General features: G+C 33.8%; 2 protein-coding genes across 2 annotated transcripts; one reads left to right on the top strand and one right to left on the bottom strand.

Annotated features, from left to right (window-relative positions):
* Positions 1–6,742: 6,742 nt before the first annotated feature.
* Positions 6,743–13,197, top strand: actl6a (actin-like 6A). Its single transcript, XM_055213540.2, has 14 exons — positions 6,743–6,922; positions 7,233–7,309; positions 7,393–7,567; positions 7,661–7,761; positions 7,861–7,958; positions 8,133–8,227; positions 8,305–8,411; positions 9,438–9,527; positions 9,616–9,677; positions 10,433–10,547; positions 10,635–10,715; positions 10,814–10,909; positions 11,018–11,104; positions 12,714–13,197. The coding sequence occupies exons 1-14, from the start codon at positions 6,898–6,900 to the stop codon at positions 12,792–12,794; spliced, it is 1,290 nt and encodes a 429-aa protein (XP_055069515.1). The 5' UTR covers positions 6,743–6,897; the 3' UTR covers positions 12,795–13,197.
* A 208-nt stretch (positions 13,198–13,405) lies between these two features.
* On the bottom strand, positions 13,406–15,881 carry mrpl47 (mitochondrial ribosomal protein L47). The gene is made up of 7 exons (XM_073870210.1): positions 15,701–15,881; positions 15,429–15,532; positions 15,154–15,214; positions 14,969–15,065; positions 14,609–14,734; positions 13,726–13,826; positions 13,406–13,622 (listed from the first exon to the last, which is right to left on the bottom strand). Exons 1-7 carry the CDS (start codon positions 15,835–15,837, stop codon positions 13,514–13,516), a joined length of 735 nt encoding a protein of 244 aa, XP_073726311.1. The 5' UTR covers positions 15,838–15,881; the 3' UTR covers positions 13,406–13,513.
* Positions 15,882–16,069: the final 188 nt, after the last annotated feature.

Genomic DNA, 16,069 nt, shown 5'->3' with positions numbered 1-16,069 from the left:
ATCTTTTTAGTGAAATGATGAAACAAAGAAAGTTTGTCAGAGCAAATCTGAGTAATATTTTCAGTATTTTTTCATAAATGTATTTTAAGGACTTTATTCAAACTTTTTATTAACAATATGAATAGGCTACAGTATAGAAATTATAGCCTATACCAGTGGTTCTCAAACTGGGGTCCGGGGCCCCCAGGGGGGCCGCGAGATGGTGCCAGGGGGCCCCAGGTCTATGACATTTTATAAAATACATTAATTTATCATGAATTCTGTGAAATTAAACCTAAAAAATAAGGCAGCACTAATTTGTATAATTTAATGTTTTGTTTAATTAAAATGTGAAGTTTTAGAACTGTTTTTTTGTCATAAATTTTATTTGGGGGGGGGGGGTGGCGCGAAGGAATGCACCGTACACAAAGGGGGCCGCACGCTGAAAAAGTTTGAGAACCATACATCGTTTACTATTTTGCTTGCCATGAATTATATTCATTAATTCATAATGATTAAAATAAATAGAGTCTGAATGTTGGAATTTACATTAAAACTTTTTGTACTTCTTCCACAAAACATAAAATGTATTATAAAATATTTCAGTTATTGTATAATTTGTAATGTTGTATGATTCCTATTATGCCTACTTTTTGATGTTACGCATTAAGCTTTAAAACAGATATTTTTAAACATTAGTATTTCTTCACGTTAATTAAATATAGATTTTTATTTTTTTTAAGTTATATATACATGAAATTATATTATAAAATAATATGTTTTATAAATGATTGAATTGAAATTTTAAAAAATGTTTAGTACACCAGTTGAAGTTAACTGACCACAGTAATGAATACCCTTTCTATCATGAACCTTCATTCTATCATGAATACAACCAACCCCCACTCAGATCATCATGCAAAACAGCCTTGTGCACAGCATGCAAACAAGCATACACAAGCCAGGTGCACCTATTCATTCTCTTTTCTTAAATGAATTATAATTGATCCAATGGTGGGTTGTTTTAACCCAACTGCTGGGTTTATATAACCCATGATTGCATAAAACAACCCAACATTGGGTCATTTTGGGTGATTCTTTCCAATATTTCCCCATTATGGGTTAAAAATAACCCAGGCTTTTTTGGAGTATAGGCTACTGCATGGCATACACTGTAAAATAAATTCCGTAGAAATTGCAATGTTACTGCAGCTGGGTTGCCAGTAATTTACCGTAGATTTCAATTTATGTTATTTACTGGCAAGAGTTTGTTCAAAGTTAAATAAATTTTAAATATTAACAAGTCTTTATCTTTACAGAATAAAACTATACAATAACAGCCTCATGCAAAGCATTCTGGGAACCAGAAATCATCATCAACCTTTTTTCTGTTTTTTGCTTCAGATTTTGTTTCCCAGAATGTTTTGCTTGATGCTGTTTTTTTAGTTTTACTGTGTAAAGACAAAGACTTGTAAATATTAAATGTTCATTTAACTTTGAACAAAATTTTGCCAGTAAAAAACATAAATTTAAATCTACGGTAAGTTACCGGCAACCCAGCTGCAATTTCTACGGAATTTTTTTTACAGTGTATGGTAATTTAGCCTGTTTCAAATTAACAAAAAAAAATTTAATTCAAACTTTTATTCAAAGTTTTCTCTTATAATAATCTTTGTTGGAAGCCGCCTACGTTTTTAATGTTTTCAACATTTATTGCATACATTGATTTTTAATTAATGCCAGATTTTACTTTTTGTATATCAAACCAAACACTAGGCTGCTTCCTGTATTTAATGTAAAACTGCAACAAGCAATGTTCTCCGACCACTACTTCCCTATCTGCACACACACACATGCACGCACACACACAAAATAAATGTGATCATGTGGCCAGTTTGTTTGCATTTTTGATGACAGATATGTGAGCCATCAGGCCATCATTATATTTCTCTTGTTTAAATATTTATTGTATTCTTAGTCTCGCTTTAGAAAACATAGGAAACATGTACAACCCGAATTCCAGAAAAGTTGGGACGTTTTTTAAACTTTAATAAAATGATAACTAAAAGACTTTCAAATCACATGAGCCAATATTTTATTCACAATAGAACATAGAAAATATAGCAAATGTTTAAACTGAGAAATTTTACAATTGTATGCACAAAATGAGCTAATTTCAAATTTGATTTCTGCTACAGGTCTCAAAATAGTTGGGACAGGGAATGTTTACCATGGTGTAGCATCTCCTTTTCTTTTCAAAAAAGTTTGAAGATGTCTGAGCATTGAGGCTATGAGTTGCTGGAGTTTTGGTGTTGGAATTTGGTCCCATTCTTGCCTTATAGATTTCCAGCTGCTGAAGAGTTTGTGGTCGTCTTTGACATATTTTTCGTTTAATGATGCGACAAATGTTCTCTATAGGTGAAAGCAGGCAGGCCAGTTCAGCACCCGGACTCTTCTACGACGAAGCCATGCTGTTGTAATAGCTGCATTATGTGGTTTTGCATTGTCCTGCTAAAAAATACAAGGCCTTCCCTGAAATAGACATCGTTTGGAGGGCAGCATATGTTGCTCTAAAACCTTTATATACCTTTCAGCATTCACACAGCCTTCCAAAACATGCAAGCTGCCCAAACTGTATGCACTTTTGCACCCCCATACCATGAGAGATGCTGGCTTTTGAACTGAACGCTGATAACATGCTGGAAGGTCTCCCTCCTGTTTAGCCCGGAGGACACGGCATCCTTGATTTCCAACAAGAATGTCAAATTTGGACTCGTCTGACCATAGAACACTATTCCACTTTGAAATAGTCAATTTTAAATGAGCCTTGGCCCACAGGACACGACGGCGCTTCTAGACCATGTTCACATATGGCTTCCTTTTTGCATGATAGAGCTTTAGTTGGCATCTGCTGATGGCACGGCGGATTGTGACAGTGGTTTCCGGAAGTATTCCTGGGCCCATTTAGTAATGTCATTGATACAATCATGCCGATGAGTGATGCAGTGTCGTCTGAGGGCCCGAAAACCACTGGCATCCAATAAAGGTCTCCGACCTTGTCCCTTACGCACAGAGATTTCTCCAGTTTCTCTGAATCTTTTGATGATGTTATGCACTGTAGATGATGAGATTTGCAAAGCCTTTGCAATTTGACGTTGAGGAACATTGTTTTTAAAGTATTCCACAATCTTTTTACGCAGTCTTTCACAGATTGGAGAGCCTCTGCCCATCTTTACTTCTGAGAGACTCTGCTTCTCTAAGACATACCTTTTATAGCTAATCATGTTACAGACTTAATATCAATTAACTTGATGTTCTCCCAGCTGAATCTTTTCAAAACTGCTTGCTTTTTTAGACATTTGTTGCCCCCGTGCCAACTTTTTTGAGACCTGCATTACATTTTAAATGAGCTAATTAAGTGGATAAAAGTGTAACATTTCTCAGTTTAAACATTTGCTATGTTATCTATGTTCTATTGTAAATAAAATATTGGCTCATGTGATTTGAAATTCCTTTAGTTTTCATTTTATTCAAATTTAAAAAACGTCCCAACTTTTCCGGAATTCGGGTTGTAAGACAGGTCATAATGAGAAAATTATGTATGTTGTGTAATGTGACAACATAGTGGTCATCATTTTTTGAAAAGCTTGCAGATGACTTTCTTAAATCAACAGGTAGGTTTAAGTTTGTGCATCTTAGAATGAAAACTGCTGTGTCTATGAGTCATCTTTGGTGCGATCAGTTTCATGATATGCAAATGATGAAAGAAAAACAAACAGACAAAATAACCTGCCAAACAGAAAGAAACTTTTGTGCCAACAAATACTCATTCTAGTTCTATATCAGTAAAAACATTAAGATTAGGGCGAATGATGACATTTCGTGACATCACTAATGATTAAATGAGTATTTCATTGATATTCTCTAGTCTCTCATGTAATTAAAATAGATACCAAAACAGACAGACTTGTTGCAGACAGAAAAACTTATTTTGAGCTTATGTTAACAAAAGGACACCTCCCTTTAAATCTATTCAGCATTATTTTTGCTACACCTTTAAGCTCAATAATTACCCTGAAAATTGCATTTTAGTTGCCATGATCTGCCTTTATTTTCTATTTTTAGTGTAATATTAGTCACATCTGATATAAATTAATGTTTTTTCAATCTGTTTGGTTCATCAAAAGTACACAAACCCTCTTAGTTATTCTCTGCAAAAATGCTTTTGACATATGCCAATACAAAATACTTTTAATTTTATTTTTTTGAAAGGGTTTTCTTCTGGACATTGTCTTTCCAGTGCTTTTTATAATCCCTTTAAGTAACTAGGAATTTATTTTTATAGTTTCCCCACTTAGTATTTTATAATTCACCAGACAAATAAGGAAACTAAATGCAGTCTCATAGACATGAATCATGATGTCTATAAACATAACTTTCTAAAAACATTTCATATGATGGAACAAGGTTATTATATGAAGGTTGAGGAAACCATAAACATTTTAACCACAAGATTTCTAGACATACGAGTCTGTTAGCATACATGTGTAAAATTTTAGACTGGAATTGGTGACGAATTACTAGCTGGATGGGTGTGGTTCTTTGTATATAAACATAATCTGATCGGATTGTTTTGTTGATGAGTGATAGTGATATTACTCACACTTAAACAAACACTTGTTTACTTAAATACTGATGTGAATAGTACGAAATCAACGTTTTTAGGGTGCAAATATGTGTACCCTGAAATTGATATAAATAAATAAAATAATCTTAAATTAATACAATAAACAATAAAAACAATCAGCCTTTTTTATTTAGCAATAAATTACTTTGGTACATTGCTCACTAAAGCATATAACAACAAGTTACAGCATAAGCATATTTCAAAATGGTTTAATGAAAAGACTTAAAAGTTTTTTTTCACTATTAATGGCAATTCCATAAGAATTTGTAGGCAAACATGGATTTTGCTATAGCATGAGCATATCATGTATTAAGATCCCCATTATGTTTTTTCAGGTCTTGTCTCCCCCTGCTGGTGAATTTTGTGATAATGCAACAAATCATTTAGTAGGCGTATACATACATTAACTGGACAAAAATATTGAGCCACACCATTTAATTATTGTATTAAGTCATGCTGTGTCAATTTATAAACATTTGTGTAACAAAATGGGTCATTATGAAGAGCACAGTGATTTCAAGGAATGGTACTGTAAAGGATGCCTGTTTACAAGACGGTTTGTGAAATTTCATCCCTGCTGGTATTATTGGAATGTGGAAGCATAAGGACAACAGCAACTCAGTCACAATGCGGAAGAGCATGTAAAGTTGATCGGGGTCAACGACTGCTAGGCGCATGGTGCGTGAAGATCACCAGCGTTCTCCTGTTTCCTTAGTTGAAGACTTCCAAACTTTTTGGTAAAGGCCCTTTTCTATTTAAGCATAACTGTGCCCCAGTCATGAAGAACTTGAATGGCCTGCGCATAGCCTTGACCTCAACCCCACTGAACATCTTTGGGATGAACTTGGCCTTCCCCACTTTTAAAACCCTTTTGGGAAAATGTTTGTTGTTTTATTGTTAAGATTATTGATGTTGATTTTGTTTTATTTTGTTTTGAAGAATCAAAGAGACTACCATACCAATAGTATTTACATAATAAATCTGATTCTTTTGTTAGCACAATTTCATATTCACAAATGTAAATTTTCTGAAAAATAAAAACCCTGTTTCATATCATTTAAAAAAGAAATGGAACTTTATATTGATTCTATAAGATTCTCTTTAAAGCAACAGGCACTCAAAACTTTGAAAAATTGTACTTTATTTAATATTTTATTGTAACCCCCTTAGCATACTTTGTATTGTTACTGTCAAATTTGTAATTATTGTATGTTGCTAATTTAATTTGATAAGAAAAAAAATTAAAAAGAACTTGGCCTTCCTGTCCAACATCTGGCTTGACCTCATAAATGTGCTACAGAATGACTGGGCACAAATTTCCACAGAAATATTCCAAAATCTTGTGGAAAGGGTTTCAAGAAGAGTCCTTTTGGTAATTGTCAGGTGTTCCAATACTTTTGCCCATATACTGTATAATGCAATATATATTTAATTTTTTTTAGCAAAAACATAATTTTTTTAAACAAATACAATTTGTAAAATTAAATAAATAAATAATTTTTTAACATTTAAATAAATAAAAAAAATCCAAATCCTATAGGATCAAACAATAACTTGTAGTTATTAGTAACCTTATACTTAATGTAAGTGAAAAGTTAATTTTAAAAACTTAGGTACGAAGAACTATGATACATGCATGCAAAATTAAAATATTAGTAGTAGCACTATTAGTAGTAGTAGTTGTAGTATTTTTTTCTTTTTTTCTTAAACAGAATGTAAACAATCAAAGTATGACACTATCATATAATTTTATAACAGTGTTTTTCTTTGAGGCCAGCCAAGGGGACAATTATAAACTATGCTGGCATGTTTATTGTATTCTAGAATCTAGATAACACATCTATTTGTTTTCATTAAAAGTAAAAGATTTGTGACAAAACAATAGGCCATCAAACCGTACAATAAGGGTCACTTTACAAACGAATCCTGAGCTATCAGAACGCATATATAATTGAATCTACAATTCGTTTAAGTAGCAAAGACGTTTTGCTATTTAATTTAGAGTTGGAGCCAACTGACAGGAAAAGTAGCGTCACTTTCTCCCCCAGGCCGATTGGTGGCGCTAAACATTGTAGTTTACTCACGCTCCACCATAATCCCCCCGAAGATGTCTCATTCGCTTCCTTTGTTGTGATCGTGAAAATACAAAACGCACCGTTACGGTTTTGTTTTCACGCTTTAAAATAAGCAACCAAGCAATTCTTGTCTATCATTATTGACCAGGCGCAAGAATGAGTGGCGGAGTGTATGGAGGCGGTAAGTGCCGTTTTGGAGGGAGAATCAATGAATGAACGCGCCACGTTTATGAGCGCTCGCTAGCCATCAATACTAGCATGACATGACCATTTCTATTAAGACAAATATTTAAGATTGTTACATTTGATAATATGCACTACGAGATATTGCTACTTGAATTATTATTATTGTTCAGTTTTAAACGAATTGTAAAATGGCATATTGAGTCGTACCTTTTTGTCTACATCACTGTCATTGCAATTGAGTGTAACGTTATTCTAATTTAATTGTATCATCACCTGTTTCTTTTACGCTATTTGTTTTTGAACAGATGAAGTTGGAGCTCTTGTCTTTGACATGGGCTCATATTCAGTGAGAGCTGGATATGCTGGAGAGGATTGCCCCAAGGTGTGTAACTAACAGTAAGATGAGTTCACATATTGGTCCCAAAACTGAAAGATGTCGATTCTGATGGGTTTTGTGGTTTTTAGGCTGATTTCCCCACAGTGATCGGTGTGACACTGGACAGGGAAGATGGCAGTACACCGATGGAGACTGATGGGGAGAAGGGAAAGCAGAGTGGTACCACCTACTACATCGACACCAACCAGCTGAGGGTCCCCCGAGAGAGCATGGAGGTCATGTCACCTCTCAAAAATGGGATGAGTATGTTTTTTTTTTGGTTAATTAGTGAATAAGTTAACCAAACTATAAATGTATTCAAATTTAATCCGTTTTCTCTCTTCTTGTCTCTTGAAGTTGAGGACTGGGACAGTTTCCAAGCCATTTTAGATCATACATACAAAATGCATTTCAAATCAGAGCCCAGTCTACATCCAGTACTGATGTCAGAAGCCTCGGTATGTTGATTTGATTGATCTGGGGAATAAATAATACGTGGCAACTGCAAGTCATTGACTAAAACGTGCCATTCACTAATGTCCTCTGTTTTTTCGCAGTGGAACACGCGAGCAAAGAGAGAGAAGCTGACCGAGCTAATGTTTGAGCATTACAACATTCCAGCTTTTTTCTTGTGTAAATCCGCTGTCCTGTCTGCGTATCCTTTATTGTCACTGTCTGGCAGGAAAGATACAGATACTTCGTATTTAGTGCTTTTATTGTGAAGAAGACTAACTGTAGACCTCAATTTGATTCTGTAATGTAATGGTTTTAAGAGGATGGGGTTAGAAAATCAGGAAAAAAAAGTTAAATCCTTTATTCAGCGCTCCAGGTTTGCCAATGGAAGATCGACAGGTTTAGTGTTAGACAGTGGCTCGACACACACAACTGCTATTCCAGTGCATGATGGTTATGTCCTACAACAAGGTAATTAATACAAATATGTATGATTTGTGTAGCATTGTGTGTTGGCATATCTTTAAGATATGCTTTTTATTTTGCAGGCATTGTAAAGTCCCCTCTCGCTGGTGATTTCATGAGTATGCAATGTAGAGAGCTGTTTCAAGAGTTGAGCGTTGAAATAGTGCCTCCGTATATGATTGCATCAAAGGTGCGGTTTTCTATTCGGGTGATTCTCACGAAAACTTGGTTTTAAAAATGTCAAGCATGAAAATGTAAAAATTGCTTAAATTTACTTTTTTTCCCACCAGACATTGAAAAACAAAGTCTGGACTAAATGGGAACATTAATTTAAAAACTTTTACTTATCATTTAACACTTTTTGTAACATAATTAAAAAAATTAGTCCTAAAAAATCTCATTACCGCAACAGTCAGAAAACATCAACACTGACATATTTTCAAAATGACATGACAAACCTGAAAGAACATAATTTGGAGATTCTGCATATGCATTTAAAATCAAAGTATTATGCTTCTATAAATTAAATTAACATTTAATAAGCATCTGTTGCGGTAATGATAATCAAAATGTTGTGTAAGCATTCTGACAAGACAATATTTCAAATTAACTGTAAAAAAATGATCTTACCTTGTAGCCATCTTGAAGTAAGTGGTCCATGTGCTTGGTCACTCAAAATCAAACTTTATTAAAATTCTGTATGTGTGCTTAAACTGTTCTCAAAAAGTGTTGCGGAGGATGAGAACATCAGGCATGGACACATCATTTTCCTAATTTTTCTTCATTATTATTATACATGAATATTCAGTAAATATTTTTTCTGTCATCTAAAGTAGTCTAGCAAGACATCAATTTATTTTTTTTCTTAATATTTTTGTGTTTATTTGATTAAATTACAACATAACACATGTTCAAACACAGCCGGACACATTGCGGTAATGAGAATTTCCGCAGAAAATGAGATAAAATGTACAATTAAAAATTCTTATGTTGAAATCACACATTGTGCAAGGTAGAACACAGTATTGTGTTAATTCTGATGCTTTTTAATGTTACTATATTTCACATTTTAAAGCTAAAATCATTAGTGCCGTGGTGTTTCAATGGTTTTGTGAGAATCACCCATTCAGTTCATGTTCATTATATTCAGTTTATACAAGTATAAATTATTTTTGAGTTGCTTACCAGTAGTTTTATGTTTTTTTTTCCCCGAAAGGATTCAGTTCGTGAAGGCTCACCAGCCATTTGGAAGAAAAAAGAGAAGCTACCTCAAGTTACACGTACATGGCATAACTATATGTGTAATGTAAGCAAACAAAATTATGAATAATTTCAAGTTACTCGCATAGAGATGGAGAGTCATCTGTTATAAATGTTGCTGCCTATTGTTTCAGACTGTTATACAGGATTTTCAAGCCTCTGTGCTGCAGGTATCAGACTCGCCCTATGATGAACAGTAGGTCCTATTATTTTTTATGTTTAATAACAGTGGATATATTAATTCTTTCCTCGACAGTTTAATGCCTTCTTTATTTAAATATATAAACATACAATATATTAAACAAAAAAACGGACCCTCTACTAAAAAGTTTTACCTTTATTTGTTCTCTTTTTTCACATCTCAAATATGTTTCTTCAAAAATACCACATTTTTAGCAAAAAGTGGAGATAATTGCCGTTTTCTGTTAAAGGCGGGGTGCATAATCTCTGAAAGCCAATGTTGACATTTGAAATCACTTAAACAAACACGCCCCTACCCTAATAGAATCTGGACCTTCTTTTGATAGACCCGCCCCACACATAAGCAACCCAGGCAATGATGTTGGTTAGTCGACTCGACATGCACCTTACTGCTGATTGGCTACAAGTGTTTTTGTACTCGGCCAGATTCCCTTTTTCAAAGCGTTTTTCAAACATTGTGCTACTTTAGGGGGTCTATAGTCCATTTAAGAAAATGTGTAACCCTAACTTGGTTTCAAAAAAGCATAAATGAATCTTCACATTATTTGACATGATATACATTTTCCTATACTGCCCTGCATGCATTACTAGCACAGATGTAAACCTAATGTAAGTTTTAATTTTTTTGTTAATGCAGCAAACGATCTCATGTGAACAAAATAAATTTTCCAAACTTACAATCCAGTAATTAAAAAAAAAAAATTGTGTGTGATAAACACCAAATACTCAGTGAGAATCTGTTCTTTACAGAGTTGCAGCCCAGATGCCCACTGTTCACTATGAGCTGCCTAATGGATACAACTGTGATTTTGGAGCGGAAAGACTTAAGATCCCAGAGGGTCTCTTTGATCCTTCAAACGCTAAGGCAAGACGTGCTATAGTATATACACTATCTTAAGTTATATTAAAAGTTCTGTTTTTATTCCAACATTTATTTATATCGTTCTCACAGGGTCTGTCAGGGAACACCATGCTGGGAGTCGGCCATGTTGTAACCACCAGTGTTGGCATGTGTGACATAGATATTCGACCAGTAAGATTGCACATTACATTTTTGTTCACGTTTTTTTGTTCATATTTTGTCGTATTTCTGCCAATACAAGTGGGAAAATGCTGGTTGTTGTTTTATAGGGTTTGTATGGCAGTGTAGTAGTTACAGGAGGAAACACTCTCATCCAAGGCTTTACAGACAGACTTAACAGAGAACTCTCTCAGAAGACGCCACCAGTGAGTGCCAAGTGATTGTTTTTACACTTTTGTAAATATTAGGTATCAGTCTTAAGATATTATTCAACTTTTGTGATAATATCTATGTTTTTCTTACTCGCTGTGCAGAGTATGCGTTTGAAATTGATAGCCAATAACACAACTGTAGAGCGGCGATTTAGTGCTTGGATTGGAGGGTCCATTCTTGCATCACTGGTGAGTATTTATTTATTTATCTTTTTACCATAGATTACTCCATTTATTTAAGTTTAGCAACAGCATATAGGAGTCAGTGACAAAAACGGCAAGATGAGAAATTCAAAAATCTTTTAAAAAAACTTGTTGTAAAAGCATGCATCAGGTTTATTTCAATGCACATGATGGTGTATTTATGTTGATTTTATGCAACAAAAAAATTACATTACAGAAATATTAAATATTTTATCCACCTTGATGGCATGTAAGCGTAATCATCATTTTAAAAAAATCATTAAAATATCATTTTATTAGTTATTTCTAAATGTAAATTTTAAAGTGTTTTTGTAATATTTGTTCTGACATATTCTGAAAACAGCTTTTTTTCTAAATAATCTTTGACAAATTATGTAAAAATATATGTAAAAAAAATCTCTCTATATATAGATGATATTTTATATATATATATATTTTTTTTATTTAGCATTTGACATTTTTCCAATTCCCCCAAAAATGATTTCAAAATGAAATAAAGCCAGAAATTTTACACTTTGTCCTCAAAAAAGAGAATGTATGCAAATTTAATCTGCAAATTTATTTTGAAATTTTAACCCTTACATTTAAATTGAACCATATGGACACAAAATAATTAACGTCACGTCATTGACCCAAAGACCACAAAACCATAAGTAATTTTGAAATTAAGATTTATAAATCATCTGAAAGTTATAAATAAATAAGCTTTCTATTAATGTATAGTATGTGGATTGTTGGTTCAAATTAAGTACCTGGTTGCTTTAAAATTTGAGTTTAATTAAACTTAAAAATATTAGTGGACACAACACTCTTTTGAATTATATAATATTTTTAAGTTGAATTAACTTAACATTTTAAGGCAACCAGGTAACTTTTAAGTTAAACCAACAATTTTGAAATCTGAGGGTGCAAAAAATCTAAATCTTGACAAAATCACCTTTAAAGTTATCCAGTCTTTAGCAACACACATTTACAACGATAAATACATTTTTACAATATATATATGGTAGGACATAACCAAATATCTTCATAGAACATGATTTTTTAAAAACAAAATCATGAACAAAAACTATGTATATTTGGCTATTGCTACAAATAAACCCATGCTACCCATGTAGGGCTGGGTATCGATTCAGATGTTCCAGATCGATTCGATTTCGATTGACAAGCTGATGGATCGATACGATTCTCAATCCGATTTTCGGTTCCGATTCTCGGTTCGGTTTTTATACTCGATTCAACTTATACACCTAAATATAGATTATATAGAATATTATAATATATTAGAATATAGACTGACTGAATGAATGACAGGCTCGCCTCTCGCTTCTTGGTAACATCGCGCAAGGCAAAAAAGAGGGTGACATCTAGTGGAGAAGACTAGTAATAAGATTAACGTTAATCTTACGTTCAATGTTTGTGGAAATACATTAATCGATTAATCGAAAAATCTATTTTTTTGCCCAGCCCTATACACAACTCGTTTTTCGGTCCATGGGTAATATATCTCTATGATACAGAATATAATGTGTCAGTCACTGTTTAAGCAAACTTTTTGATTAATAAAATGCGTCTCTAATTTTTTCACTTTTAGGGAACTTTCCAGCAAATGTGGATTTCAAAACAGGAGTATGAGGAAGGAGGGAAACAGTGTGTTGATAGGAAGTGCCCTTAACCCACCCCTTCAGAACCTCAATGAGATGGAAGAAAAAAAACACACCTAGTAGAGAAAGCCTTCTTAGTTGACTCGGGAACTAACAAGGACACTCACCTGTTTTTTTTTTGTGTGCAAACAAACCATATTTTAAACAATTCCACGCGATTGCACTCTTTTATACTTTCAGAATATTTTCATATCCAATTTGGCAACAAAGTTTTCTGACCACCTGAATAATTTTGAAAACAGTGACTGCATCTTTTTTTGCCAGGATCCCTCAAACCGTATCAGTGCGTATGACAGTTATTTTTGTTTTGCACCACTGTTACATCCTAGAAAATAATAATCACAAGAAACCAAATGTTTGTTATGCTTTTAACATTGATCGGCTGTTTTGGGAATAAAATTGTTTTTTGTTAAACTGGTCTGTTTTGATGCCTTTAAAAAAACTTTTTTGTGTGTTCATTTACATTAAACCCTGATCTGATCTTTAACACGTTTAAAACAGTTTATGCTGCCTCCGTGAAAATTGTATATAATTTGATTAATAGAGGCTTGATGCCATGTAATCTTCATAATTCACATATTTAATGCCAACATAAATGATAAACAATACAGATCACAGTATATTGATTACGAACAAGTGTGAATTTATTATTTGACTGTACAAGTTTAAATCAGTATTGTATTGAAAAGACAACATTAAATGCAAAGCATCCTTGCTTTTTCTAGTGGTCTCATGCATGTGCTGTCTTCTTTGGGAACATTTCTGCAAGCTTTTTCTGGTTTCCCCGTTCCCTTCTTGCTTTGCACAGTTTATTTTTCAGGTAGTTTTCAAGGCTCAATCTGAATTGGAGAACAAAAAAAAGATTTTGTATGTATCTATTATAGGTTAGCTAATGCATCACACACATCACATTAGCTGTATATAATTTTACATTAGTCTTACCTTGTGTATGGGGTAACATGTAATGGTTCATAAAAACGCTTCCTTTTGTATCTTGTATTCAGGTGCCAGGGGATGGGGTATTCCCTAAACTTGTGCCAGATAATGAAATATACTCAATATTACAATTATGTCATGAAGATACATGACGTGCATAAGATCTTTCCAGCAGTGGAAAAAACAACAATATTCTTAAAGGGACACTCCACTTTTTTTTAAATATTCCAGCTCCCCTAAAGTTAAACATTTGATTTCTACTGTTTTGGAATCCATTCAGCTGATCTCCGGGTCTGTCGCTACTTTTAGCATAGCTTAGCATAATCCATTGAATCTGATTAGACCATTAGCATCACGCTAAAAAATAATTAAAGAGTTTCGATATGTTTCATATTTAAAATCAAGGACTTCGCTGCTGTAACATGGCTGCAGCAGGCGCAATGATATTACGCAGCGCCTGAAAATAGTCCTCTGCTAATGAAAGTAACCAAGGGGACTATTTGCAGGCAGTGCGTAATATCACTACAGCAGCAAAGTCCTTGATTATTACGCCACAATGAGAGTATAGTTCCTAGCCATATCTGCCTAAAAAATCTAAATTTTTAATTTTACGTCGGCCTTAGTACACAATGTAACTACAGAAGAGGCAAGTTTAAAATAGGAAAAATATCAAAACTTTGGTTATTTTTTAACACGATGCTAATGGTCTCAGAATCAATGGCTTATGCTAAGCTATGCTATTAGTGGTACCGCCAAACCCGGAGATCAGCCGAATGGATTCCAAAATGGTAAAAATAAAATGTTTAACGCTAGGGCAGCTGGAAAATGAGCATATATTTTTTTTCAAAAGTGAACTGTCCCTTTAAGACGGATGATTTGCTTACCAGATTGTTTTGCCAAAGACATTCTTTCGCCATGAGCCCGGTCTGGATTTTTCTTGTCCTGTCTGCAGTAAACGGAGAGAATCTTCTCGTTCGTTTACAATGGTGTCAAGACGTTTCATTGACCTTTCAATCTATTTAGGGAAAACATATTTGGATACATGTTAATTACATATGGACTGTTTGAAATGCAACGTACCAAAACATGTTTAAATCATGTAAAAAAAAACAGGCTTTATAGAACAATATTGTATCATGGTACAATCATAGTACTTCATACGAGTAAGTGTTGTAAGCACATGGGGGTACAGTAAGAATTTAAATACAATTCTACTTAATTCTTCTGTACTATTTTAAATATTTCTTACCTTTTTGATACGCTCTGGACTGGGCATCTGTACACGCTGTCGTTTCGCTTCCTGTTCTATAGTGAGTAACATGTTCTTTTCTTTTAAGAGAACATACCTGGGAAATACAAACAGGACGTAAGGGATACTTAAAATTATTTTCCAAAAACATTCAGGTTGTAAAAATTACTATAAAATACAATTACCATAGTTTGTGTAAGTCTTCATTACTTTTCGTCCTAAGCTGTTTCGCGGTCCATGGAGCACCTATAAAGAGTTAAAACAATAATGTAACCACCCCACAAATCATTATCTACTAAAGTAAGTTACATCAACCTTGTGTGACGATATCATATTTTGACAAATGCACTTACAAAATTAACAGATTTTAAGACCTAGCCCATAACACTGTAAAAATGTAAAATGACTCTTTAAATTTTACAAACCTGCACAAATAAACCCGGATTAGTAAGGCCCATACCTGATTTCACTGTTGATTCACCCCAGTTCTCTGGGAGGTCAAAAAATTCCTCCAGACCTTTTCTGACACAGGATGTGTGGAGTGCTCGACTATACACGGGAGTGCTGGAAAAATGCATTTGTATAAGCAATAATACATTGGATTATGAAAATATTAAAAACAGACATTATAAAATAAATGGTATAGTAAATCATGCTGTAACGTTATTCTGAAACTGCCTGATGCTTTGACATTTAAGCATGGCATGACATGAAATAAACAGAAAACATTACCTTTGCCAGCACGACTGAAATCTGGAAAGCGTTTGAGTTGCATATTGAGGCTGTGTAAGTGAAGAAGACACCGTAACTACGCGTTGAAACTGTTTGCAGAGGGCAGTAGTCAGACGGCATGTTACGGCCGCAGCCATCTTGACAAACAATGTCAAGCACGGCTAACGGAAACGTACAGCGCCATCTATCGTGGAGTACATTGAAACTTTTTTTCGCGTTCGAGAAAAGTTTTTATTTTTATTTTATTATAATTACCAAACAAGTACAAACAAAACAGGTACAATACAAAATCTTGTTACAAATCTGAAATGTATATCTTAGAAGATACACGTATAAAGAATAGAAGAACATGGGGCATGGTATACAAGG

Source organism: Misgurnus anguillicaudatus, chromosome 8 (genome assembly GCF_027580225.2).
Source record: "Misgurnus anguillicaudatus chromosome 8, ASM2758022v2, whole genome shotgun sequence".
Lineage (NCBI taxonomy): Eukaryota > Metazoa > Chordata > Actinopteri > Cypriniformes > Cobitidae > Misgurnus > Misgurnus anguillicaudatus.
Note: the sequence above shows the minus strand (reverse complement) of the source record. Positions and strands in the feature narration are given on the sequence as shown.

What these genes read in the sequence shown, in the direction of transcription:
- actl6a (XM_055213540.2), top strand. Translation starts at nt 6,898, where the DNA reads ATGAGTGGCGGAGTGTATGGAGGCG. An exon ending in CTGGAGAGGATTGCCCCAAG is followed by an intron (nt 7,310 to 7,392) that starts GTGTGTAACTAA and finishes TGTGGTTTTTAG; the next exon opens with GCTGATTTCCCCACAGTGAT. An exon ending in TCTCTCAGAAGACGCCACCA is followed by an intron (nt 10,910 to 11,017) that starts GTGAGTGCCAAG and finishes CTCGCTGTGCAG; the next exon opens with AGTATGCGTTTGAAATTGAT.
- mrpl47 (XM_073870210.1), bottom strand. Translation starts at nt 15,837, where the DNA reads ATGGCTGCGGCCGTAACATGCCGTCTGACTACTGCCCTCTGCAAACAG. An exon ending in AGAATGTCTTTGGCAAAACA is followed by an intron (nt 13,827 to 14,608) that starts ATCTGGTAAGCA and finishes GTATATTTCATT; the next exon opens with ATCTGGCACAAGTTTAGGGA. An exon ending in CATGTTACCCCATACACAAG is followed by an intron (nt 13,623 to 13,725) that starts GTAAGACTAATG and finishes TCTCCAATTCAG; the next exon opens with ATTGAGCCTTGAAAACTACC.